Source organism: Lithobates pipiens, unplaced genomic scaffold (genome assembly GCF_037356315.1).
Source record: "Lithobates pipiens isolate NorthernLeopardFrog02 unplaced genomic scaffold, aLitPip1_a1.2 Scaffold_19, whole genome shotgun sequence".
Taxonomy (NCBI): Eukaryota; Metazoa; Chordata; class Amphibia; order Anura; family Ranidae; genus Lithobates; species Lithobates pipiens.
This window is the reverse complement of record NW_027507764.1, coordinates 357,351,709-357,379,049: the sequence shown is the minus strand read 5'-3', so window position 1 is coordinate 357,379,049 and position 27,341 is coordinate 357,351,709. Positions and strand designations below refer to the sequence as shown.

Here is a 27,341-nt window from a genome sequence, read left to right as displayed (position 1 = left end):
GCCTTGGCCTTAGTAGCTAAGTATTTTATCCTTGGAATGCAATCGCTATTATTATTATTATTATTATTATTATTATTATTATTTTTTTTTTTATTTATTTTTTTTTTTATCATGTGCATGCTAAATTGGCAATAGTCGTGGAGATGTGGTGTTTTTCCCTTTCTCTTAGTCTGTCACCTGGGAATAAAAATCTCGTTTGCCAGACCATTATGGGTGGGACCCCATTTCATTTTTTGCTTCCTTTGCAAAACCTCTTGTGTACTAAAAGAAAATATATTTCATTTTTATGAAGTTTATAATAGAGTTTTTTTTTTTTTTTTTTTTTTTTTTTTTTTTTTGCGTGGTTTGGTCATATGATCCTAATTTAATCACATTTAAAATCTGGCACGCTAGCCTGGAAAAAATGAGCAAAAAAAAAAAACTAACAAAATATGAGTATAAGTTTGCAGATAAGATAGGGTTTTAGCGCAATACGTTTTTATTTTTTATTTTTTTTTTATTTCTTTTTGTGATCATCTACAATACATCAAAGAAATAAGTTATTTTGTAGGAAAGGAGGAAGTTGTTATGCAGCTGGAAATATAAAACCATGTCTGAAGATGTTTCACAGTACTTTAGGCCTGGTTAAAAAGACCCAATGGGAAGGCAGGGAAATGCGTGATTGTATGCACTGACTCATGCATAGAATGACACACTGCCAACTTCTGTTCCTTCTTCTACATGGTAAGCCGACACTGTGTAATTCCATTGGAGTCTGGAATCACAAGGTGAAAAGTTCCAGCTGGGTTTGACTGTTGAGCAATCGTGAAATGGGAGTGACTTTTTTTTTTTTTTTTTTTTTTTCTCTTCCTTTTTTTTATTTTTTTATTATTTTTTATTTTATATACAGTGGTATTGCCAACCCACTGAAACTCGTGTAATCTGATTCTGGGAGTTCCTTGCTACATGGAAATTTTTTATTTTTATTTTTGGCAGAATTTCAAGACAAATAAATAATAAAATACACAGATCACTAACTTCAGTCTTAACCTTAACCTGTTTAACTTGAGTCTCAGGGAACTTTCTGATAATAAAAATAGGAGAAGGCTTGGCTCACAGTCTCCAGTCTACAGTAAAACCTTGGTTTGAGAGTAACTTGGTTTGAGAGCGTTTTGCAAGACAAGCTAATTTTTTAATACATTTTGACTTGATATTCAAGTAGCGTCATCCACAAATGGAAGCCTCCACAAGGGGATAGGAAACAAAATCCCACAGGAGCTACAGAGTATAAAAGAAAAGAGAGACGCCTCTAAGTGTAGCAATATGGTTACATTTTTAATGAAGGTACAACATTTAGCAACATAATGTTACACTTAAAGGCGTTTCTCTTCTCTTTTAGGCCCCATGTACACTGCTGCTGGTAAACGGACGTTCAGAGGCCGTTGGCTGCTTTTTTTCAGCTGCCCCTGAACTCATCCAATGTTATCTTATGTGTACATGTACACAGGTTCGTTTAATGTCGTTTTTAGGCAGTTGCGCTTTTACAGGCTTTTCTTTGAAGGCAAAAAATGAGTTCAGATGCAAAACGCGGTACGAGCGTTTTGCCGCAATTTCATTTGAGTGTTTTTACAGGTGCCTTATTTTTAACATGACAAAACTTAAAAATGATAGCAAATGATGAAAAAAACACTAAAAAATAATATAAAACGTGTAATTGCTTGCTATGCTTCATAGACCATTTATATACCCCTAATGAGCATGATCCAATCCAATGCACTACTAGCATTGCTGTTAGCCAAAATATAATTGAAATTTCACCTATATGTTGTTAGATTTCAACCAGATGACCCCACCATTGTGCTTCACTCCCCACTTGATCAAACGTAGTTGCAAGTAATTTAGGAGTTAGGGTTAGTATTTCCTATTAGGGGGTTAGGGTTAGGGGGTTATGGTTAGGGTTTTCCCCTTGAACAAGTTTAGGGTTATGGTAAGGGTTAGGGTTTACCCCTTGAAGATCAAGTTTAGGGTTATGGTAAGTGCTATGGTTTCCCATTAGGGTTAGGGGGTTATAGTTGGGGTTAGGATTTTCCTCTTGAGGAACAAGTTTAGGGTTATGGTAAGTGTTTGGTTTCCCATTAGGGTTTCCCATTAGGGTTAGGGGGTTATGGTTAGGGTTTTCCCCTTAAAGAACAAGTTAGGGTTAGGGTTTCCCATTAGGGTTAGGGGTTTCCCCTTGAAGAACAAGTTAGGGTTTCCCATTAGGGTTAGGGGGTTATAGTTAGGGTTTTCCCCTTGAACAAGCTTGGGTTAGGGTTTTCCATTGGGGTTAGGGGTTCACGGTTAGGGTTTTCCCTTTTGAAGAACAAGTTGGGGGTTAGGATTAATTAAAAATATTAAAATAAATTGCAATTAAAATTTGCATAAAAAAGACCAAATAAATTAATTAAAAAAATGAAATTACACAAACAGCTTTAAAAAAAAAAATGTAATCAATTGCAGTTTAAAAATTAAATATATTAAAACAATTGCAATTAAATGTTGCATAAAAAAGACAAAATAAATAAAATGAAATAAACAGCCTATAATAAAAAATAAACAAAAAAAAATACTAATCAATTGCAATTTAAATATATAAAAAAAGTGATTTTTTTTTTTTTTTCCCCTCACATATGCGCATTATGGGATCCATAGTAAAAGCACTGAAATTGAGGTAGATCCAAGTACACTGCTGCTCTCTCAGCTGCTGCTATGCACTCTATTCTCACAGAATGGCTGAAATAGTCAAATAATACCGTTTTTTTGGGCTTTGGGAGGGTCCTATGATGTTATCTTAAATAAACGCTCCTAGTCGCAAACTTGGCATGCAAACGCGGCAAAACAGGCGTTTTTTAAACGCGGGTTTGAAGCTGTCAAAAAATCTGTTGAGGGGGGGGTTGCCTCAGCGTTCCATGTACAGTAAGCCTTATACTCTGTCGCTCTTGTGGGATTTTGTTTCTAATCCCCTTGTGGAGGCTTCCATTTGTGGATGGACACTTTATGGTTGCACAACCTGATCACAGTGCTATAATCTTTTTATATGGACTATAAACTGAAAGGCCTGTGAATAAATGACTGGAATGAATAATTTGAGTTTCCATTATTTCTTATGGGGAAATTCAAGTGCTTTGGAATGCAAGCATGTTTCTGGAACAAATTATGCTCGCAATCCAAGGTTTTACTGTAAGTCATCCCAAAAGTGTTCGGGTTGAGGTCAGGACTCTGTGCAGGCCAATAAAGTTCCTCCACCCCAAACTTGCTCATCCATATCTTTTAAGGATCTTGCTTTGTGCACTGGTCTAAATCATTTGGTGGAAGGGGGATTATGGTGTGGGGTTGTTTTTCAGTTGGGCTTGGCCCCTTAGTTCCAGTGAAGGGAGCTCTTAAGGCGTCAGCATACCAAGATATTTTGAACAATTTTGGGGATGGCCCCTTCCTGTTCCAACATGACACTGCAGCAGTGCACAAAGCAAGGTCCATCAAGGCATGGGTGAGCGCATTTGGGGTAGAGGAACTAGACTGGCCTGCACAGAGTCCTGACCCCACAAATGCTCTTCAGGAAGAATAGTTAAACATTCCCATAGACACACTCCTAAACCTTGTGGGCAGCCTTCCCAGAAGATTTGAGGCTCTTATAGCTGCAAAGGGTGGGTCAACTTAATATTAAACCCTACAGACTAAGATGCCTCTAAAGTTCATTCTAGATTGTAAGCTCTAACGAGAAGGGCCATCTGATTCCTCCTGTATTGAATTGTAACAATACTTTCTGCCCTCACGTTGTAAAGCGCTATGCAAACTGTTCTCGCTGTATAAATCCTGTATAATAATAATGTGCGTGTAGAGGCATGTGTCCCAATACTTTTGGAAATATAGTGCATTAACATTAACGTGAATACTCCTTACATTTGTGGAACGACTCCCCCCACTTTCCTTACAGATAGCTAAAAAGATTATTGTTCCAGTGTTACTTATCTGAGAGGTATTAATTGCTCAAGGAACCCCTAGCATCCTCTGGAGGAACCCTTGGCCTCCGTAGAACCCTAGTTACCTGAATGCTGTATGTGTATGTATGTATGTATATATATATATATATTAGTCTCGTTAGGAGACCGTTATACCAGGGTCAAGGCTGCAGGCATGATCCTGGTATCAACATTTTCTGTCAGCGATTTTTCTTTCTTGTAAAAGCGATCCAATTGGCTCTACAGCTGCTCGATCACTTTTTTTATATGAAGTGGAGGAATATATATTATAATTGAAATGTTTATTCTATGTTGTGGGATATGTCTAGACTTTATTAGTTCGGACTTGTAACATTTCTGTTAGATCCATTTTAAACAGCCACTTTAAGGAATGGATGAAAGCCTTATATTTAATATTTAACCCCTTTTAAAACTTTTTTTTTTTTTTTTTTTTTACAGGACATGGCAAAACATCAAGAGATGCCGCTTCGGTGCGGGCAACACACCCTATCCCAGCTGCATGTGGGATATACTATTTTGAGGTGAAAATTATAAGTAAAGGAAGAGATGGGTATGTATTTATTTTTTATTTTACTGGTTGTATTCTAACAACTCTGTTCATACAAAAATGTTATAGTAGTATTTTATACAATATTTAAAATAAAAACTTGGCTGCAGATGCAGTGTTTAAAGTGAAACCATACTTGCCTTCACTCTAGCGCTGCAGTGTCCTGGAGCACCCTGATGGCCGCAGTCATATTTGGCTGGGGCACTTCCGGGTGCCAATCTCCAGCTGTAATTGTCTAGACCAGTGATGGCGAACCTTGGCACCCCAGATGTTTTGGAACTACATTTCCCATGATGCTCCACTATAATGCAGAGTGCATGAGCATCATGGGAAATGTAGTTCCAAAACATCTGGGGTGCCAAGGTTCACCATCACTGCAGGAGTTCAGTCGTCCCGGCATTGCCAAAACTGTGCACTGAGCTGGGCATGAAAATGCTACACTAAGAGAGGGGGGTTTCTCTTTTACCTTGCCCTTTGAGTGAGTTCTACTATGAGAATTTTAAAGGCGCGGGAGCGCCAATATTGATGGTCCAGTCTGAGATGTTCCCCTAACATTTAAATCAGTGGATGATGCAAATGGATAATCGAACATCTAATGCTGGTTTTGACTGCCTGTAATAGGGATTAAAAAGTTCTGGTGAGTGAGCTGCGTGCTTATATGTTGAAGAGGCGACACAAACTGTCACTTTTGGTGTAGAACTACTGCGGTGTTCCTTGGATTCACTTTGGACTTTAAAAAAGTACACTATAAGGATGAGCTCAGGCGTGTTCGCAACTCCACGTGCCCGTGCCCGCCAGGAAGCTGACCATCCGCAGCGCTAATCACAGGTAGTGACACATTTCCCGATCTGTGCAGCCGCAGATCGGGAAATATCTCACTGCCTGTGAATAGCGCTGCGGAGTGTCAGCTTCCTGGCAGATGTGGGCACATGGACATGCAAACACGCTTGAGCTCATCCTTGTCTATTATATATTGATTGTGTTTGATTGCTTTAAAAACATTCACTGGAGTATGAGCACTTTATGAGTCTGTTTTGTAAATTTTTGGAAGTGAGAGCGCAAATACTAATGGTATTCAGTGGTTTACATGCTTTCAGGCTATTTATTAGCCTTATAAGGAGCTACTCTCTATACTACTTGTAAGTTTTTGTAATTTTGTTTTGTTCATCTTATTTTATTATGACTTTTTTTTTCATTGACACATTGCACTTTTGTAGGATTATACAATCTCTGACATTGCTTATAAATCAGTGAGGGATCCTCCATCAACAAAAGACCCTCCCCAGGGTAAATGGGTCTGTCTGTAAACAGCGTTGGCAAGATCCTCATTTGTGGAATCCAATGCCACTTCTACAACTGTAGCAGCAATATTCAGCTGAGGAAATAGCCACCAGTGTACACACTGTATACCAGTTGTGCTGCATAATAATACAAATGTAGATTGGGAAAAGGCAACCTACCCTGTGATAACAGAAGTTGGAATGTTGCAAGTGCAAATCTAGGTGGGTTAGGATGCCAAATACTGTAAATTTCAAGATTAAAGAGTCCAACTCCTGGAATACACATATTAGGGATTTAAATTGGCTAGAATTTATAAGAATTTCAGTAAAAATGCCTTTTAAAAACCTTCCTAGCAGGTTAAGAGGATGTTTTGGGCAGTGAGCGTTTTTTTTTATTTTTATTTTTTTATTTCAAGGTCAACATGAGAGGGGTTTGTTGTCCAAAAACGTTGATATAGGCAGTCGGACTTCCACATCCAAATATCTAAATTTTATCAGTAAGTTTTAATGAGAAATTCTTGGGTAGATTCAGGTCCATGGAAGGGTCTGCAATTCAGTTTGAGACCAGGTGAGATGCCAGACCCATAGTGGCAGTCCACAAGTTTTTCTTTTGACAAGTATACTTAGAGCGGTATCCAGCTTTCAAATAAAAGGTTCTAGCAAGACCCCCTGATAAACTGCTATGGTGTTGTATTGTTGAGCAATGGGACTTGGTGGTTTTGCGTTCAAAAATCCATTAGTGTCCACAGTGACATGCTGATTATTCGAAAGTACATCCAAGTGACGAGGGCTCTAAAAAGTGGAAAATCTCTTAAAGGGTATCTATTGCCAAAATGTAAAAACATTCTTTTATTTCCACATTGTAATTTATTTATTTATTTTTAAATCTGATATATTTTGACTTTTGTGTTTTACTGCTCTTATTTAAAAAAAAAAAAAAAAAACATATACACAACCCATATCCATATCGGTCTAATTGTAGTGGACAATAAGAATAATACCAACACAAACAATATGTAGTTTGTATTACAACAAAGGTGTAAAAAAACTAATATGTAATATAAGATGTTTTAAACACACACGATTAAGACCATCAAGCCATAAATTCAAAAGAAAAGGGTGAGATATTCTGGGCACGGGCGAAGACACTAACATCCCTTTTTTGTACACTTTCTGGTGCAATGAAATTGTAATCATACCTAAGGCTCAACTTCCTCTGATCGATATCTCAAGAGATCAGTATTTAACAGCTCTACCACACATAAGAAAAACATGGCATTAGAGGATGGTACATCAGAACAGCTTATGCTGTGCTCCTTCAGGCTATTGCAATAGTCTTTTTAAAATAAGAGATGTGGGGCCAAGCCTGGGACTGCTAACCCAAAGTAAAGCCATTGACGCCTGTAGTGGCTTTCATTCCCTGCCAAATTTTATCAAATGGTATACCTGTAGGAAAATCCAGACCATGTGACAAATTCCTCATCTCCAGCAGGGATGTTAGTGGATAATTGCCATAAACAGATAGTAACAAGCCCTGTATAGGATCTGATGTAGACATTTCAGTCCATCCTAAGAAATGCTGGCTAAAGGCCCGTACACACGGTCGGACTTTTTGACAACAAACATGCAAATTAGCTGTTTTGGAGCAACATCCGACTGTGTACGCTCCATTGGACAAACTTTTTCTGTTTTCATCGGACTTTTGTTGGCTGTGCGAACGGACAGACTTTCTGGCAACAAAAGTCCGATGGAGCAAAGTCCGACCGTGTGTATGCAAAAGCATCGGACCTTTGTACAAGGTACAAACACGCATGCTCAGAACCAATGCAAAAGATCAGACTACAATACAGAAGTTGACCAAAGGTGGCGCTGGAGTCATTGAACGTCCTCTTTTGAAGTGGCGTCAGTACGTTGTGACGTCACTACGTTCGTGTTTGTTGTCAAAAAGTCCGATTGTGTGTATGCAATACAAACTTGTGGACCACGCCCTTTGTACAAAAGTCCACGGGAAAGTTTGTACAAAGTCCGATCGTGTGTATGGGGCTTAAGAAGTCATTTTTAAACACGGGGAATGGCCAGCCCTCCTGCATCCTTGGCTAACATTAAGGTGGTCAGTTTAATATGGGAATGTTTTTTTCTGCCAGATGACCTCTCAAAACACAGAATCTACCTTCCTCAACCAGGGTGATGTAATCCAGATGGAGGAATTGTGGGAGTATCTAGAGCAGGGGGGCTCAAATCATCTGCAAATCACATGGAAGCTTGCACCAGCCCTGGCATTTATCTGTAAATTTAGCTAGCAGAGGTTTAAATGGCAAGTTTACCTTTACAGAAAAATCTGTAAGGTGAACTTGCACAGGTCGTCTCCGGTTCTAAGCCACGGTATATCCGCACCAGGAGTCCGGTGCTTGGAAATTGGTCAGCGCCGACCAATCAGCAGCCACATAGTCTGTCCTGTCAGCTAAGAAGATGCCGTGTGGATGCAAAGAGGATTTCTAAGCCCCAGACTCCTGGTGTGGATATGCCGGGGCTTAGAACCAGAGATTGCAGAGGTCCAGGTCAGTGGGACTGGGGGGGTTGGGGAGATGGCGAGGGGGGGGGGGTGGAACCTGTGTAAGTTCACCTTACAGATTTTTCTGTAAAGGTGAACTTACACTTTAAGGTTAAGAGTGATATAGTTCCTCATGTTTAGATACCTCCACTCTTAGATATTTGAAAGTATGCACAATTCGAATTTAGGAAGCTATATTTATTTGGCAAGGGAACTTGCAAATCGTCCAATGGTAATAGTATTGATTTATCAGTTAACCAATTAATTTAATTTGAAATCCTGAAAATGACCCAAATCTTGACATGAGTCTCATAAGTGTTATGAGAGGTGTCCCTAAGAAAGAGAAGAGCATCATCCACATATAGGGCTATTTTGTCCTCTCTAATGCCTCTACGGAAACCAATAGTGTCCTGTGTTTATCAGATGGTGAGGGCCAGGAGCTCTATAGCTAAATCAAATAGGAGTGGTGAAAGAGGACAGCACTGCCTAGTTCCTCTAAAACAATGCGCATTTATAAGATGAGGTATTATTGATTTTTAGCCTCACTACAGGTGTACCATATAACAAACGTAGCCATGCTAAGTACCTAGGGCCAATACCAAAGACTGAGAGCACCGTCCATAAGTACTCCCATTATTTTAGTTCTTTCTAGCTTTAGGGCCAATTCACACTATATGTGGTAACAGATGTTTTACTGCATGGTTAAATGTCTGTCTGTCATCACAGGGACACAGAGGAAACAATTGTTTCCTCTGTGGTGTCCCATTCACACTGCAACACATCCTATCGCTGCTCACCGGCCTGAATCGCACTTCAGTGTCAGACAGCACAATGTAACGCAACGCACGGCCCAACATTGCAGTGAATGAAGTGTGCATTTTGTACACTTCCAGAAAATATTGTACAAAAAAAAAAAAAAAAGAGGCGGTGTGGTGTGCTGAATCGTGTACCACAATGCCCCCTAGCCAGCTGCCAACACAGAGTGGCCAGAGTACTGAATTATTCCGGCTGCTCTGTGAATTAGCCGTTAATCTAAACAATCTTGAAGTTTGTAAACTTACTTTATGCAGATCCCCATAAATTTACTTCCTTGGATTCTGTGACACACATTTACTTTGCCCTGTTAGTAGGCACTGCTGTGTCACACACTTCACAGTGTATACCATGGGTTATGTAGTCCTTAGAAATTTAATGTAAACTGCAGAGGAGAAGCTGCAAAGCATGCAGGGAATCCAGGAAGTTTGAGAAAAGAGGCGACCTACAGACACGCAGAACTCACAATATGAAAGGAGAAGTTTCAAGTAAGCTAATATTGGATTGCTAAAAATAAGTTTGCTTTGCTATTACAATGCTGATGTTCTAAAATGAAAGTGCATATTGTGTCCATAAATCTCCTTTTTAATATGCAAATCTGTTTTTTAATAAACTCCTATAAATCATTGCTTTGTGGTTTTAAAAAAAAAAAAAGTAAAACCAATGTTTAAAAATATCATAAATATGGTTACTCTTCTTCATGGAGAGGTTCCAGGAAATAAATAGGAATAAACTGTACGTTATCACTAGATGGACAGAACTGCACTGTCAACCTGATAATATGTCCCTGCTGCATTTCTCTAGATGACTGTGCACTACAGATGACAACTTTTTAGATTCTATCTGGAATTTAGGCACCAAGCACTAGCTTTAGGTTTAACTTTATGAAAAATAAATTCTATTCGCCCAAATTCCTCATTTATTTCTGAGTGTTTGGGTGTGACATATTTGTGGGAAGCTTCTTTTTACTCCAAGACTTTCTTCTCCTTTGACTCTTGGGGAGGATTTTGCATGTAGGCTTATAATGATCTTCCATTCCGCAATGCTGGGATAGAAGAGGGAGGGTGTAAATGCAGCTAAATATCCTCCGCATGGGGCAAATGGGGGGGGGGAAAGAGGCTGGTAATGAGCTTTCTCAGGAGCATTAAATGCTTAGACAGGGTAGTACTGCCTTCACATGAGCTTGGATGGTCCATTAGTAAATATGTAAGCTGCCACCATTTTAGGTTCAAGTGTTTGTTACCCCAGCATTTCAACTTCTTGATATGTGCCTGCTGTACCATTTACTTGTAGGAGAAAATATCCTATTCTCTTTGTATGTTTCCTTTATGTGAAATTTCTGGTGTTCCTGCCAGTCCCTCTGCCTTCCTGTTAAAAAAAAAAAAAAAAAAAAAAAAAATATATAAAAAATGATCACACTGGGTAGGAGAGCACACCATGGTCAGTTCTCTAGCTATGCTGAGAATTCGGGCTGCTCTCCTCCAATGATCAGATTTGTCTTGACACCCACTGTTCACCCCTTTTTAAAATGTTTTTGCCAAAACCATTCACCTTGAATGCATCTAAAATACCCACTTATTAAATATGCCACAGCATTAAAGGTTTTAGTGTATGTAGAATGGGCGCATTGATAGTTAAACAAGTACTTAGATTACAGTGAATTGTATGTGTAAAATGGCTTTGGTATGTTGACTTTGTCACTGATACCAAATAGCAACATGATTGTATTAATAGTACATACAATAGAGACCTTTATTTTTCTTTAGGGACAGAGGCTTTAGCATATGCAATTTTACTTTACTTTGGCATACCTTGCATGTAGAGGGTGAATAACAGGTCACAAAAACTAGCGTTTGTACATATGTTGTCTTGGCATTGTCCTTACAAGTGTACTGGCTTTGATATATGGGCTGAGCAGCACTGGCAGTTAAAGTGGAGTCCCTTTTTGTCAAGCCTTGACAAACCTCATTGTTTCACCTTTTATACAGTTTTTCATGTATACTACACTTAAACAGTGGCTCTCTCTCTCTCTCACCCCTTCTCTTTTTTTGGGATGCGTTTGTAATTGGGGGTTGCCACCTTTTATCTCTTTTAAACCCGAACACGTATTAATTACACAGGTTCTATGGCTGATTTAAGGTGGTAATTAAACTCACTTGGTGGTAATTAAACTCGCTTGTCTGCATTAAGTTGGCCTCAGAACCTGTGGTAATTCATATGTGTTTGGGTTTAAAGGGATGAGAGGGCAACCCAAGTTGCAATGCAGGTGCGTTGGGCGTCATTCAGAATGGATGGCACTGCAGTCCACCAATGCACATAACATGCATTCAACAATACAGCGTTAGGTATCTGGCCTTACTGATTTTTAGCAAATCGAGTTGATTTACTAGAACTGGTGAGTGCACAATGTGGCGCAGCTCTGCATAGTAACCAATCTACTTCCAGGTTTTATTGACCAGCTGAAGTTAGAAGCTAATTGGCCATCATGCGCAGCTACACCAGATTTTACCCTCTCCAGTTTTAGAAAAACTACCCCATTGTGTCTTTATGCCCTTGGTGGTAACAGTCTGTAGGCTTTAGGAGGTCAGGGATTTAATTTGTTTAGGAAGGAGGGTTTGACTTGAGCATTGTGGTCTACAAGAAACCAAATTTGAAGGTTATTAGGACTCTGCAAAAACAGATTGAGATGGTAACAGCAGCAAAAACAGTCTAAAGACAAGCGAACCTAACACACATGATATAATAGAAGTCTATGGCTCAGTGCAGCTAACCTGCAGGAAAGCCACAGGTGCAGTGCACGTACAGATCAGTATGAAAGGAGCCTGATAACCCTTCTTTTTTAAGTGCTAATATGTTCGTTGCAAAAGTGCAGTATACACTGATCTTTTCCTCTTCCAGCTTCTGATGGCATTGCTCTCCATGCTGCTAGAACGATCCAAGGTGAAGTGCACTTGGTATCATTCTGCCTGAGACAGGAGCCATCGCTACAGAGGAAGCACTGTCTTATGTGGTTTCATGCTCCCTCCGCCAGCGTTGGCTCCATGAACTCTGGGATGGTGGGTCGGCAACAAACACAAAAACCATTTGCATGCACTTCTCTGGTTTAAGGTCATGGGCCACATCAGAGGGCTCCAAGGGCCAAAAGCTTACCCGAGACCCCTAAATACTCACCTGAGGCATGAGAGCAGAGGCTGTCTTGGCTCTCTCTCTCCTCATTGGTTCAGACACAGCTGGCTCCTGCTGCTATCAATCGCAGCCAACAGGGAGGGGCTGGAGTTGAGCAGCACTCTGTCTTAAAAACACATAGAGCGAGTATGCATGAGTGCCCCCATAGCAAGCAAATTACTATGGGGGCACTATAGGGGCACTGGGTAGGGGGAGCGGCTACGAGCACTGGTACTGGCAAGGGACCCAACAAGAGGAGGAAAAACCCGCACAGGGCAGGTAAGTATAACATGTTAAATAATAACTGTGCCTTTACAATCACTTTAACCACTTGGCGGCCACCCTATAGCAGTTTTACTGCTACATGGCGACCTCTGTGTACAAAATTTATATGTGTATATATGTGTGTGTGTGTGTATGTGTGTGTATATATATATATATATATATATATATATATATATATATATATATATATATATATATATATATATATATATATATATATATATATATATATATATATATATATATATATATATATAATGTATTTGTGTGTATGTATATGAATACATACACGTGATCCTACACTTCCAGGTAGTGGGCGAGAGTGTGCGCCGCCAGCTGCTTGCTAATCACAGCGGGGGCTGAGGCGGTCTGTCTATGGTAAACAAGGCAAGTTGCTGTTCTGTCAGGAGGGAAGGCATGGATACTGTGTCTCTGAAAAGCAGGGACATGGATCAATGTCTTCCCCTAGTACAAGCACATCCCCCACAGTAAAAAAAAAAAAAACCATCTAGGCACACATTTAACCCTTTGATCGCCCCTGATGTCTAACCTCTTCCCGGTCAGTGTCATTAGTACTGTGATCATGCATATTTTTTATTACTGATCACTGTATTAGTTTCCCCAAAAAAGTGTCAGATTTTCCGCCGCAATATCTCAGTCCCGCTATAAGTTGCTGATTGCTGCCATTAGTAGTGTATGTATATGTATGTATATATATATATGTGTGTGTGTGTGTGTGTGTGTGTGTGTGTGTGTATGTATGTATATATATATATATATATATATATATATATATATATATATATATATATATATATATATATATATATATATATATATATATATATATATATATATATATATATATATATATATATATATATATAAAAAATGATCCCATAGTTTGTAGATGATATAACTTTTGTGCAAACCAAGCAATATATGCTCATTGGGATTTTTTTTTTAACCAAACCTGTAGAAGAATACATATTGGCCTAATTTAATAAAGAAATTAGATTTTTTTTTTTATTGTGTTTTTTTTATTGGGCATGTTTTATAGCAGAAAGTAAAAATTATATATTTATAGCACAACAAATAAAAAAAACGCTACAGTGATCAAATGCAACCAAAAGAAAGTTCAATTTGTGGGGGAAAAAGGGACATAAATTTTATTTGGCTACAGTGTTGCACGACCACGCAATTGTCACGTAAAATAATGCAGTGCCATGTCGCAAAAAATGGCCTAGTAAGGGAGGGGGTAAATCTTCCGGAGGTTAAGTGGTTAAACAACGGGCATTCTTTTGAGGACCATGAGTTGTACATTTTGGACAGAGATAAAGACAAATGGTCCACAAGAGGCCACCTATGTCAAACTGGAACAACCATCCCTGAATGGAGTTGAGGGGCTTCAGCACCATGTGTCTACCACATATAGTGCAAATTTAACATCTCTACCTTGGCAGTTTGACAATGATTCACACTTTAGGCCAGATAAAATGAGGAATTAACACCTATGGTAACTTTCTGACACCAAGGATGGAATTATGTATTTAGAACAACGTGGTTCCACACCTCCCATCATGTTTTTGGTAAATCAACATCAACATCTTCCATGGTGATTGGGATTAGGTTATCCGTGATACCCGTGTGAATAAAAATGATAGGTATTTTCCTGACACTCACTTGCAGTGAAGAATTGGCTTGGAGAGGCAATGAAACATCATCCATTCTTTACAGAACAAGTCCAGTTGGATGTGACTAACCACTACTTGTCGGGGACAAAAGTCCTGTGCTCAAGTTAAAGCGCTGTTGTCATATAAATTAGTAAAATAATACAATTAAAATAAAAAATATGAGGAAGTCTTTTTTAATTGTTACTTTTAATGTTTTTTTTATACCATCGTAAATCTTTTGTATGACCTGTGATCTGCTTTTTTACATGGTTTTGTCATTGTGTTTATTTTTTACAACGCTTACTAATACACATTTTGAAAAGGCCATTTTTTTGTCTCTAGATTTGCAATAACAATGTACAGACCTGTACGCTGCAAAAGAAACTCTTTGACCCTCTTTGTTTTTGTCCCCAGATATATGGGCATCGGGCTGTCCACACAGGGTGTAAATCTGAATAGATTACCAGGTACGTTCAACAAATTGCGTTGTTGTGTGATCTTCCCATTTTATAACTTGTTGCACCATTGCTTTTATACCTTGTCGTGTTCTGGAGCTAGAGCATGAATGATGGTTTTTAAAATATTAATGTGAACTTCAGGGAACCTGGTACTAAATTACAGTTTGTTTCGCGTAAGTGGACATGATTCAGTATATGAATGAATACAAGTTTTTATCCATACCCCAAAAATGTGTTCTAGTAACCTTATTCTTCTGGACAAGGCAAGGAATTGCAGAATGAGAAACAAAAGAAAGAGTGTAGTGTGCTAGAAATATAAAATACCGTATATACTCGAGTATAAGCCGAGATTTTCAGCCTCTTTTTTGAGGCTGAAAGTGCCCCCCTCGGCTTATACTCGAGTCATCGCTGTCTGCCCGCTCGATCAGCGTGTCGAGCAGACAGACAGCGGCCATTCTATTCAAAAGCCGCGCCTCCGGCTCCGCCTTCGCCTGTGATAGGCGGAACACTGAATTTCCCAGCAGCCTGTGTTCCGCCTATCACGGACGTCGTATCATCCTCGTACTACGGACGAGGATGATACGACGTCTGTGATAGGCGGAACACAGGCTGCTGGGAAATTCAGTGTTCCGCCTATCACAGGCGAAGGCGGCGGCGCAGCTTTTGAACTTTACAATGGCCGCCGACGAAGAGGGCACGGGACGGCACGGCACGGGACGGGACGGGACGGGGGCAAGGCAAGGCACGACACGGGACGGATGCAAGGAGGCAAGGCACGGCACGGGACGGAGGCAAGGAGGCAAGGCACGGGACGGAGGCTCGGGACAAAGGTAGGCTGGACACACACACACACACACACACACACACACACACACACACACACACACACACACACACACACACACACACACACACACACACACACACACACGGATGGAGACACACACAGGGATGGATGGATGGATGGATGGAGACACACACACACAGGGATGGATGGATGGATGGATGGATGGAGACACACACACACAGGGATGGATGGATGGATGGATGGAGACACACACACACAGGGATGGATGGATGGATGGACACACACACACACAGGGATGGATGGACGGACACACAGGGATGGACGGACACACAGGGATGGACGGACACACACACAGGGATGGACAGGCATGTCTCACCCTCGGCTTATACACGAGTCAATAAGTTTGCCAGTTTTTTTGGGGGTAAATTGGGGGCCTCGGCTTATATTCGGGTCGGCCTATACTCGAGTATATACGGTAATATGCCAATGTTTGATAAAAGCACTTGTGAACTAGTTATCCCTGATTTTTCATACCCTGTCTAAGTTTGAGGCATGATATTTCTGGCCTTTTCGCCTTTTGAGTTGTCAATAAGCAAATTGTTTAATGTCTCTTTAAAGTTCAGCTATGAGACCTGCAACATATCGCAGCCAATGCTGCAATGTTGTTTTAGGTTGTTGAGCAGTTCATACATTTTTTTTTTTTTTTCATTCAACCAATGAGTTGGGGGAAAAAAAAAAAGATTGAATTTCTCCATTCATACATTTGAGGTGGAAGGTGGAATCCCTCCCGCTGTGGTATTGTATTCTGACAGCAGGGATTAGAGTACAATGATCGATGTCGCTGGCTATAGCCGGTGGCACTGATTGTTGTATACAACCAGCTTGCCCATGCATGGATTGAAATTTAGCCATTCCCTGCTGAACTGGGCAAATTTCCATCTATATATGGCAGGCTTGAACTTGAATAACTTTCACACTGCTACCTGGTCCAGCGTGATTAACCAAGTGGTTGTAGCTATTTGTAGTATGCTGTGTGTCTGATGAGAAAATATACAGAGTAGGGGGAATTGACAAAAAGATGTGCAAGCGCAACTCTTCTAAATTTTATATCCTGGAGCAAATGTTGCTCCTATGTAACAACAATAGGGGCGCAAGCTTCTTTTGTTAGGAGCAATCTGTTCTGTTTTCTGTGACAGGCACAGCACAGAGAACAGAGATCTAGGGCTGCATGCTTCATCTCTGTGCCATCCCAGCCCTGTGCTCAGCTTAGAACAGAGGGAGGAGGAGGGTGTTAACCTTGTGTAGGCTCTGCTTGTGCTGTGTCATCAATGCACGAGCAGAGAGGGGATATGGGGTGTCTGCTGACCTGATGGGAATCTGCAGCCTTAAACTGGCCATACACCTATAGATTATCTGCAGATTTTCTATGGTTAGATGGATAAAAGTGCAACAGATTTTTCCATGTTCGCTAAACTGTGTGGACTTCCATCTAACCATAGAAAATCTGCAGATAATCTATAGGTGTATGGCCAGCTTTATTAATAAGTTGCAGACCCTGCGCAAGTCTCTATTTCACTCTAATAGAGCCTGGTGCAGGTGCATTGATGGACCTAAAACAGGTCTATCTGCTCAGTTAATGTGTAATTTCTGACAATTTCCTGCAACATGTGCAGGAAGCTGAATCTGTGTATATAGAAAAATATATTTATACATGTATAAATTGCAGTTGTTGAACATGGCGAAAGTAGTACATTGCTGCTCCTTGTAATTGTCTACAACAGTGGTCATCAACCCTGTCCTCAGCACCCACTAACAGGCCAGGTTTGCAAGATAACTGAAATGCATCACAGGTGATATAAATTGCTGCTCAGTGATTGCAGTATTCTAGTCTGCATCTCTCCAAGGGAATACATAAAACCTGGTCTGTTAGTGGGCCCCGAGGACAGGAGTGGATGACCACTGGTCTATGACATTGCCTGTTAGCAGAACGATAAATGTGAGCTCAATGACATATTGGCATTTAATGCTAAAAACAAATACACACTTTTAGCCCATATCCAGTATAGATAAAGAGAAACTAATAACCATGTATAGATAAGATATGTGCTGTGTTGCCTGGATATCTGTGGAGCAATAAGAAATTACATGAACATTTCAACCAGTAACCCATTTTTACTGAAATCTGTGTGTGAAGAATTACAATTTCACTTAAAGAAGAATTTCTGGAGGGTGCAACATCGGGCTCACATCTGCATAGAAACCCCCCTAATACTTACCTGAGCCCCATCTTGATCCAGAGATGTTACACAAGAGCCTCGGCTGCCCAGGACTCCTGTCTGAATGGACACAGGGAGATGTGGCTCATCTCTGGTGCCCCCATAGCAAGTTGCTTGCTGTGGGGGGCACTCAACAGGAGGGAGGGGCCAGGAGAGCCAAAGGGAGACCCGAGCAGAGGAGGATCTGGGCTGCTCTGTGCAAAACCACTACACAGAGCAGGTAAGTATAACATGTTTGTTATTTTTAACAAAAAAAAGAGACTTTAGTATCACTTTAATTGAACAAGTTGAGGTTAGAAGCCGATTTGATTTCTATGCAGAAGCGAGCCTGATTTTATATTCTCCAGCGTTGGTAATCAAACCCCATAGTTACATTGGTCCAGCTTGGACCAATTTAACTATTCATATATACTATACCTGTGGGATTGCTCTAGAAGCTGAAAATCTCTGTAGTAGGACACAGGTCTTCGTCCACGGGGGGCACAGGCGTCATTTGGAGATCACTTTGGGTTTCGCTCAATGAATACAAAGTGTTCTCTTGTTTGACAAGGTGGAGAGGCAGGGTGGTGACATCATGCGCTCTATCTCGTCCAATCAGAGAATGCTGTGCATTCTTTGAGCAAATGCAAAACATTCTCTGAATTGCACCCATGCCCATATTTAATCATTTTCAAAAATTCATTACCAGACCTCAGATGCAGTTTTTAGACTATATATGCTGCCATTATTGACCACAATTACAGCTTTTATGGTGCTGGTAACCTGCCAGAACCACTATGGTGCTTTCTTCTATAGCATTGAATGCTATGAACTGGGTACAAAGAGAGTAATTCATTCCTCTCTGTAGAACAAAACTTTGTGTGCGCTATAGTGAGCCCCAATCTAACATTATTCAGGATTTGGAAGTATCAGGGCTGGCTCAGAGGTGGATTTCTCCACTGTTTTAAAAATAAGCTATGCACTAACCCATGTCCTCAACTGGCTCAAGTACTCCTTATCGGACTTTTTAATATTGTCTGCTAATTCCACGAGATGTTTGAATTTGGGAGTATTTCTCTCTATTCACCCATAGATCTAAGCCCTTGTACACACGGTCGGACATTCTGACAACTAAATCTGTTGGATTTTGTCCGAAACTGTTGCATACACACGGTCGGACAAAGTTGTCGGAAAATCCGTTTGTACATAACGTGATGATGTTATTTCGTTACGACAGGACTACGTTCAGGCTAGTAGCCAATAGCTTTGGTTTAGGAATTTGATCTGAGCATGCGTGGCACTTTGTCCGTCGGAGTAGGCTACACATGATCAGAGTATGTCCGATCGGAGCATTTTGTCAGAAAATTTTACAGACAAGTTGGAAAACTTGGTCCGTCGGATACTCCGATGGAAACAGTCCGATGGAGACCACACACCGTCGGATTATCCGACAAAACGGTCCGATAGGACACATTCCGTCGGAATCTCCGACCGTGTGTACAAGGGCTAATGTCTTTGCGACCTTAAGTTTTTATGTGATCGTCTCAGTTTTTATACACTGCCTAATTGAGCTGGATGGATTGTTGACATAATCCTAAATGATAGTGCTGTATATTTAATGAGAATTGTAAATCCAGTCTAAATAGATACAGTATGTACTTTTAGTGTTTTGTAACTCATTTACTTCTGCTCTTCTTTTTTCCCTTTCCGTCATGATAACCAAAAGGTTGGGATAAACATTCTTATGGATATCATGGAGATGATGGACATTCATTCTGTTCCTCTGGAACTGGTCAGCCATACGGCCCAACATTCACTACAGGCGATGTTATTGGATGCTGTGTGAACCTCATAGACAACACGTGTTTCTACACTAAAAACGGACACAGCCTAGGTAATGTACCAAAATGATATTGTTTTCTCTGCCCAAATTTTTTTTTTATTTGCGAATCAAAAAAAAAATTAAAAAAAAAAAAAGGTTGAACTCTGGAACCCGTCACACAAAATAATGGGCATAGAGCAAAGGACTCGCCATCACTATTTGTTGTCTCCTTGCAACTAAGTCCTCATTGTTGACCTCCCATGCCTTGTTCTGCATTACGTCCCTGTGTGGCAGTGGCCTATTTGGTTGAGGCAGGACTTTGTTGCCTCCTGTCAAAGTCTCTAGAAAGCAGAATGGTGATCAGCACAGTAATGATGGCAAATCTTGCTCCAAATCTGCTTAGTAGTCGGAAGCACCAGTGCCTTCATTTCATATTGCAGATAAACAAGTTCAGTAAAACTGTCTTTTGCTCATGTAGGGCAAAGCAACATGTTCTCTTAACCCTTTGAGTACCAAGGGACGTATTTGTCCCATGTGTTAATTGCCCGTATCATCTGATTTTAGAACGTAAAACATTTTGTTTTTTTTGGTTTGAGTCAAAATATTAGTTCTTATCAACAAATGGATCTAGTTTTTTGCCAGTTATTTTATGAAATGGCTTAGTTACAGCAACTGAAGTGTACGAACTTACGAAACTGTATAAAAATAGCTTTTTTTTTCCCTCATAAAAAGTAACCCATTGGATCATAATTCCTCCCTCAAAAATGACACCAGTGTGGAAAAGGTTTTATTTATTTATTCAAATACATTCTTAAAGGGCAAAAAATATAATTATTTTTATATTGATGATGGTAATCTTCTGGTCCTCAAAGGGTTTAAAGTGGTACTTAAAGCAGAACTTCAGTAATTTTTTCATCTTTCCATCTATTAAGTCTTCTGCCCTTGTTTTTTTTCACTTTGGATAGTAAAACATTTTTTTCTGCCAGTAAATACCTTATACAGCCCACTTCCTGTTTCTTGTTTGGTCATTAGCCTAGGCTTATGTTATCATGCACAGCTCTCTCTCTTGTAAGAGTTTGGGGGGTGGGGGGGTGGTGAGTCATAAGAGGGCCAATTAGAGCTGCAGAGCTGGGGGTGTGCCTCTGTGTATCTGTGTAAATCCAGGAAGTGAACAGGCACCAGCTTCAGCTGCCCACAGTTAAAATGGATGCAGCCAGACTTGGTGGAGGGAGATTTCTGCAGCATATTTGGCAAGTGCAGAATCTCAGTATATAGAAAATAATATGCAAAGTGTTTTTATTACAAATTATGTGAGCAGACTGCAGTTCCTCTTTAACTCCCCTTCAGCGTTGCCCCACTGTGATCTGCAGTTTAAATGCCATACAATAGGTCCCATGGTCCTCTTCAGCTGGCTGCCTCTTCTGGATTTACTTCCTCTTTGATTCCCTGCAAAGGTAAAGAATAATGGGCTATTATGCATCGCATAGTAGCCCATTATGTGTCACTTACCTGACACAGGAGCCAGCGATGTCACCACTGTCCCCTCTTCCACGGAGCGTCCATCTTCTTTCCGGGTATCATGGCTCCGACGCTGTGATTGGCCGGAGTCGCAATGACGTCACTCCGGCACATGCGCATGGGAGCCGCCACTAATGGCATATCGTCGTTGGCAGCGGCATGCTCAGTGCGCCTGAGCTCCACTGTCTATGGCACTTGTGCCGTAGACACTGGTGCCTGTCTTTTTGCAAATAGAGATATTTCTTGCACCTACAGGTAAGCCTTAATATAGGCTTACCTGTAGGTTAAAGTGGTCTGTAAGTGTTTACAACCACTTTTAAAGTGGTTGTAAACTCCATTCATGAAATTTGACCTATAGCATACAGTTGTGCTCAAAAGTTTGGCATACTTTGGCAGAAATTGTGAAATTTTGGCATCAATATTGAAAATATGACTGAGCATGTCAAAAAAACTGTATTTATTATTTGAAGGATAGCAATCACATGCAGCCATTTTATTATTGCATTATTTTTTAATCCTTTTTCAAATCATAATAACAGAAATTATCTAAATGGCCCAGATAAAGTTTACATACCCTGGAATGTTTGGCCTTCGTACAGACACAGAAGGTGGCACACACAGATTAAAATGTAAATTATAGGTTCATTTCCCACGTTTGTGGCTTTTTAAATCACAGTTTAGTGTCTGTATATACAGTAAATAGTCAATGGGTTTGTTAGCTCTCACATGGATGCACTGAGCCATAAGGAGGTAGAAAAGAACAGTCAAAAGACCTGCGTAACAAGGTAGTGAAACTTTACAAAGATGGGAAAAGGATATAAAAAGATATCAAAAGCCTTGAATATGGCAGTCAGTACTGTTTTTAATCCTTTATTAAGAAGTGGAAAATTAGGGGGTATATATATATATATATATATATATATATATATATATATATATATATATATATATATATATATATATATATATATATATATATATATATATATATATATATATATATATATATATATATATATATATATATATATATATATATATATATATATATACTTTTTTTTTTTTTTTTTTTTTTTTTTTTTATAACCTAACCCTGCTTTAAACCTCTCCACAACTTTTATCCCTAACCTGTCTGGTGTGGTTCTTGGCCTTTTTATGATGTCACTAAGGTTCTCTAACAAACCACTGAGGGCTTCACAGGACAGCTATATTTATACTGAGAATAAATGACACACAAGTGGACTCTATTTACTAATGAGGTGACTTATGAAGGCAATTGGTTTCACTAGATTTTAGTTAGGGGTATCAGAGTAAATGGGGTCTGAATACAAATGCACGCCACACTTTTCATATATTTTATTTATTTGTAAAAAAAAATTGAAAACCATTTATCATTTCCCTTCCTCTTAACAATCGTGCTACTTTGTGTTGGTCTATCACATAAAATCCCAGTAAAATACATTTATGTTTTTGGTTGTAAGATGGAAAAAATGTGGAAAATTTCAGGGGGTATAAATACTTTCAATGTACATAGAGGATTGTGTTTAAAGGTTGCTGTCCTTGAAATGAGCAGCTATATTTGTGTGTTCTGCTAGCTCTGCAGTTGTGCATTCTTAAAATGTAACACTGTGTGTATTCATTAAAATCCTTCCACTTTGAAATATGTGCACTGCTCATTGGTTCAATTAGTGGGTGTTTCGAAGAGGGCGGTTTTAATCAAGTCACAGAGGATCTGCTGTGAGGCCTACTGCAAAGCATACAGATTATTTGGATGGCAAAACAAATCTATATATACATGTTTGTAATGCTACATCATTTTTCTTACCACTAAACATTTCTTCTCCAGTTTATTATAAAAATGTTACTTACAAATGTAAAAGTAAAACCCATTATTTTTTTATGTTTCAACAGGTATCGCCTTTACAGACCTCCCAGTGAGTTACCCTTTAAAATTCAAGTCCGTTTTTTTTTTTTTTTTCTTTGAGGCACAGTGCGTCAAATATCATGCTGTCTCTATTGCCCAAGAGCCTCCAAGCAGATTTACTCATAACCTGGTAAACGGAAATAGGAATCTAGGATACAAGGCTGCAAGACAATAATAATAGATCTTGTTAATGGCGATATGTAAAGTTGGCCACACATGTTTCTGATTGAAACGTAGAAACATAAGCGTGATGGCAGGAAAAAGGGCAAGTGGTCCATAGAGTTCTGCCCAATTTTTTATTTTTTTTTGCGATATATAAATGGATATATACAATAATAAAAAAAAAAAAATATATATATATATATATATATATATATATATATATATATATATATATATATATATATATATATATATATATATATATATATATATATATATAATAAAATATATATTTTTTATCTGTCCGAGTATAGATCTGAGAAAACGGCAAAAAATATATAAATAATTGGGCAAGCTCAGTGCACCACTTTATCTTTTTTCTGCCATCACTGTGGCCAACTTTTACGTATTTTTGCCTTTTAACGATCTCTGTTTGCATTGTCTTGCAGCCTACTATCCCAGTTTCCTATTGCCATTTGCCAAGTTATGAATGTACAAATTCATGTATACATTTTCTTTAGTTCTACAAACAACTTTGTAGTACAAGAGCCTGCCTGATTGAACAAAAATTGAAAGATTTGTTTTGGGAAGCCCTCATATTACAAGGATTTGGTAAATATGAGATTGAAAATTCAGATTGTAAGATGTATGGCCAGCTTTAGGCCTTGTTCAAACACGCTCAAAATACTGGCACTGAACAAATACACCTATAGAGGTAATGCCTGCTGTTCGCTGCCTTTGATGTGCTTTTTAATGGGCATTTGGGAAAAGCACTATATGTGTTTGCTAAAAAACGCACCCCGGTCACCTATTTTTATTTATTTTAGTGAACAAGGCCCAACATGTCAAACGCACCACAAACGCATGACAGTGCATTACCATAGACCTGAATGGAAGGAGTTGAGATGTTTCAGCTCCTTCCATACTCAACATGTAGCTTCATATTTGAAGTGCAGCGACACAAACTCTTCACATTTTGATGAAGTGAACAGCTCTGTGTGCTTTCCATATCAATTGCAGACTGCTTTAACGGGCATTTGAGGAGTGATTAAAAATATGCCAAAAACGCCTGCTTTTAATGCTGATGTGAACAGGGCCTTGGGCACAGTTTTAGTACAATGAGATATGGGCTTCAAGAGTTAGGCCACAACCATTCCTAAAAAGCGATCACAGAATTTACTCTATAAGTAGTATATTTAATTGGTTTCAGTTGGCAGGCATGCGTTTCATATTTCTGCCTTGCTGTGACATTGTTTAGCTCTGCAGAAAACGCCCCACGTTAGTCTCAGGATGAAGACCTGAAAGCTTATGGTTAGCTGTCAAGAGCATTATTGGCTTTTTATATAGCCAATAATGCTCTTGACAGCTAACCATAAGCTTTCAGGTCTTCATCCTGAGACTAACGTGGGGCGTTTTCTGCAGAAGGATTTGCAGTATATTACTGGTAGCCTTATTAAATTGAGACCCTTATATTGCTTTTCTTTTGGGGCTCTGTTATTACAAGTCTGCCAACGATTTCCATTTTTTTGTAAACCTTTATCGTACATTTGCATTGAAGATTGGTAAGGTAAAGCTTTTGGCGTGGTCTACTGTGGGGGTTGACAACCTGATTGGCCACAAAAAAAAAAAAAACATCGCCTGGCCGTGCCCAAAAAAAGCAATATCGGAATGAGGTCTGTAGCTGCAGGCATCATCCCAGTATAGCACTTTAAACCTGCAACAGAAATTTACATTAGCCAGTCTTAAAGTGGTTAAATTAGAATTCCAGCTTTAACCTAACGTTGTCCTAAAAATGCCTGAAAACCCCCCCAAAACCTATACTGACTAACCTATTTTCAGACCACTCCAATCTGGTCATATTATCTCACCTTTGTAAGCCAGTGGTGTATGTAGGGGAGAGGAGGGAGCACCAACAAAAGCTGGGACATGGGAGCCTATGGGTGACATCCTCGCTTCAGGTTTTAGCCATTGTCAAGCGCTCTCTTCTGGCTGATACAGGGAAGATCGCATTACCGGGGCAGGCAGGAAATGGCTAAGTAATATAGATTTTTTTTTTTTTTTTTCTTCTTGATATCCTTTTTATTAGGGCCTTGCTAGTTTATTTCTTTAAAGATGAAAAAGGGGATAAACACAGGTCGCTGCACCCTGGTGATCTTTGATCTCTTCCGTGTTGCTCAGGTAGACCTCCACCTCTGAAAGGTTGCCTACCCCTGGTCTACTGGCAGCGCAGGGTTATCACTGATAATTCACAAATGGTGCCTGGTAAAGCGTTCTCTACACAGTTTTGAAAGGGGATATGTCACTTGTCTAGAAGCAGTTGACTTGGCTCAAGTTTGTGACTTGATCCTATGTTGTTTATTTCAGGAAATCCCTGTGAATTTCCCATATGCTGAAGACCGGTCTTAAAATAGACGTTGTAGACCAGGCTGTCAATTGAGAGTTGGGTCAATCATTTCTTGGCTCATAACCTTTATCCAAACTGATGAATGCCATTTCAGATTACATATTTTCTCAATGAGGGATAGGTTTATCATGATGTTCTAATTGATACATAGAAACCTTGTTTTATAAGTTTTATAACTAAACTCCAACTTTATTCAATATGTATAAATGGATGTTAAATTTACATATACTTCTGAGTACTTTCTAAGCTTGAGATTTCCAATCACGGTAGCAAGCCAGTAGTAGTGTAAAGATAAATGTTAAAAAAAAAATGGGACTGTCGGTGTAAATATTTATAGGGCTTTGCTATTATAGGATCAGGTTGTAGTTTGGCTGAACTTTACTCTTCCCTTCCTTTTTAGCTATATCATGCTTTCATAACTGTTACACACTAAGAACTGACTATTAATTTATTTTTTAAAGCCGAACCTGTATCCAACCGTTGGACTTCAAACACCTGGTGAAGTGGTTGATGCAAATTTTGGCCAGAGTCCCTTTGTGTTTGATATCGAAGACTATATTCGGGAGTGGAGAGCCAAAATTCAGGCACAGATCGAAAGGTTTCCAGTTGGTGGAGACTGGCAATCTGTAATTCAAAAGTGAGTACTTTTTGTGTGACAAATTCAGCCTGCAGGAGATGCAAAAAATGATAGCCCTCTGGTGACTGGATGTCTAAGCACCTGAAAAATAAATGATTGTTACCATACAGTGTAATGGGTCACCAAGGAAGAAAGAAAGTTCACTCTTCTTTACCACATGCTTCTTAATACACTTCTGCTGCCTTATGGAAAAACGATTGGGTAATAGAGGATTTGTTGCCCATTAAAGCCAATTGACCATTCCCTGTGCAAATTAAAAAAAATATTAACCACTTAAGGACTAGCTTCTTTTTGAGATGTTGGTGTTTACAAGTTTAAAACAGTTTTGTTTGCTAGAAATTTACTTAGAACCCCAAAACATTATATATATATATTTTTTTCTAACACCCAAGAGAATAAAATGGCGGTCATTGAAATACTTTTTTTCACACCATATTTGTGCAGCGGTCTTACAAGTGCACTTTTTTTTTGGATGGAAAAAAAATAAGACAACAGTAAAGTTAGCTCAATTTTTTTTAATATCGTGAAGGATACTGTTACTCCAAGTAAATTGATACCCAACATGTCACACTTCAAAATTTTCGCCCACTAGTGGAATGGTGTCAAACTTTTACATTTAAAAATCTCCATAGGCGACGGTTGCATGTTTTTAGTTACAGAGGAGTTCTAGGGCTAGGATTATTGCTCTCGCTCTAACGATTGCGGCAATACCTCACATGTGTGGTTTGACCACCGTTTTCATATGCGGACGCTACTCACGTATGCGTTCGCTTCTGCACGCGAGCTCGTTGGGACAGGGCGCCTTTAAAAAAAAAAAAACTTGATTTTTATTAAATTTTTTTTTTTAGTTTTTAAAAAAAATAATAATAATTTGGGTCACTTTTTTTTATTCCTATTACAAGGAATGTAAACATCCCTTGTAATAGAAAATAGCATGACAGGTCCTCTTAACCACTTCAATACAGGGCACTTTCACCCCCTTCCTTCCCAGCCCAATTTTCAGCTTTCCTCGCTCTCGCGCTTTCAGTGACAATTGCGCGG

General features: G+C 39.3%; 1 protein-coding gene across 2 annotated transcripts in view; it reads left to right on the top strand.

Annotated features, from left to right (window-relative positions):
• The window catches only part of RANBP9 (RAN binding protein 9), a 99,882-nt gene that overhangs the window by 46,361 nt on the left and 26,180 nt on the right, over positions 1-27,341 (top strand). For both annotated transcript variants that reach the window (XM_077492219.1, XM_077492218.1), the window contains exons 2-6: positions 4,437-4,548; positions 14,727-14,779; positions 19,560-19,727; positions 23,085-23,107; positions 26,125-26,300. In XM_077492219.1, coding sequence (XP_077348345.1) covers positions 4,437-4,548; positions 14,727-14,779; positions 19,560-19,727; positions 23,085-23,107; positions 26,125-26,300 — 532 coding nt within the window. The remainder of the gene's footprint in view (positions 1-4,436; positions 4,549-14,726; positions 14,780-19,559; positions 19,728-23,084; positions 23,108-26,124; positions 26,301-27,341) is intronic.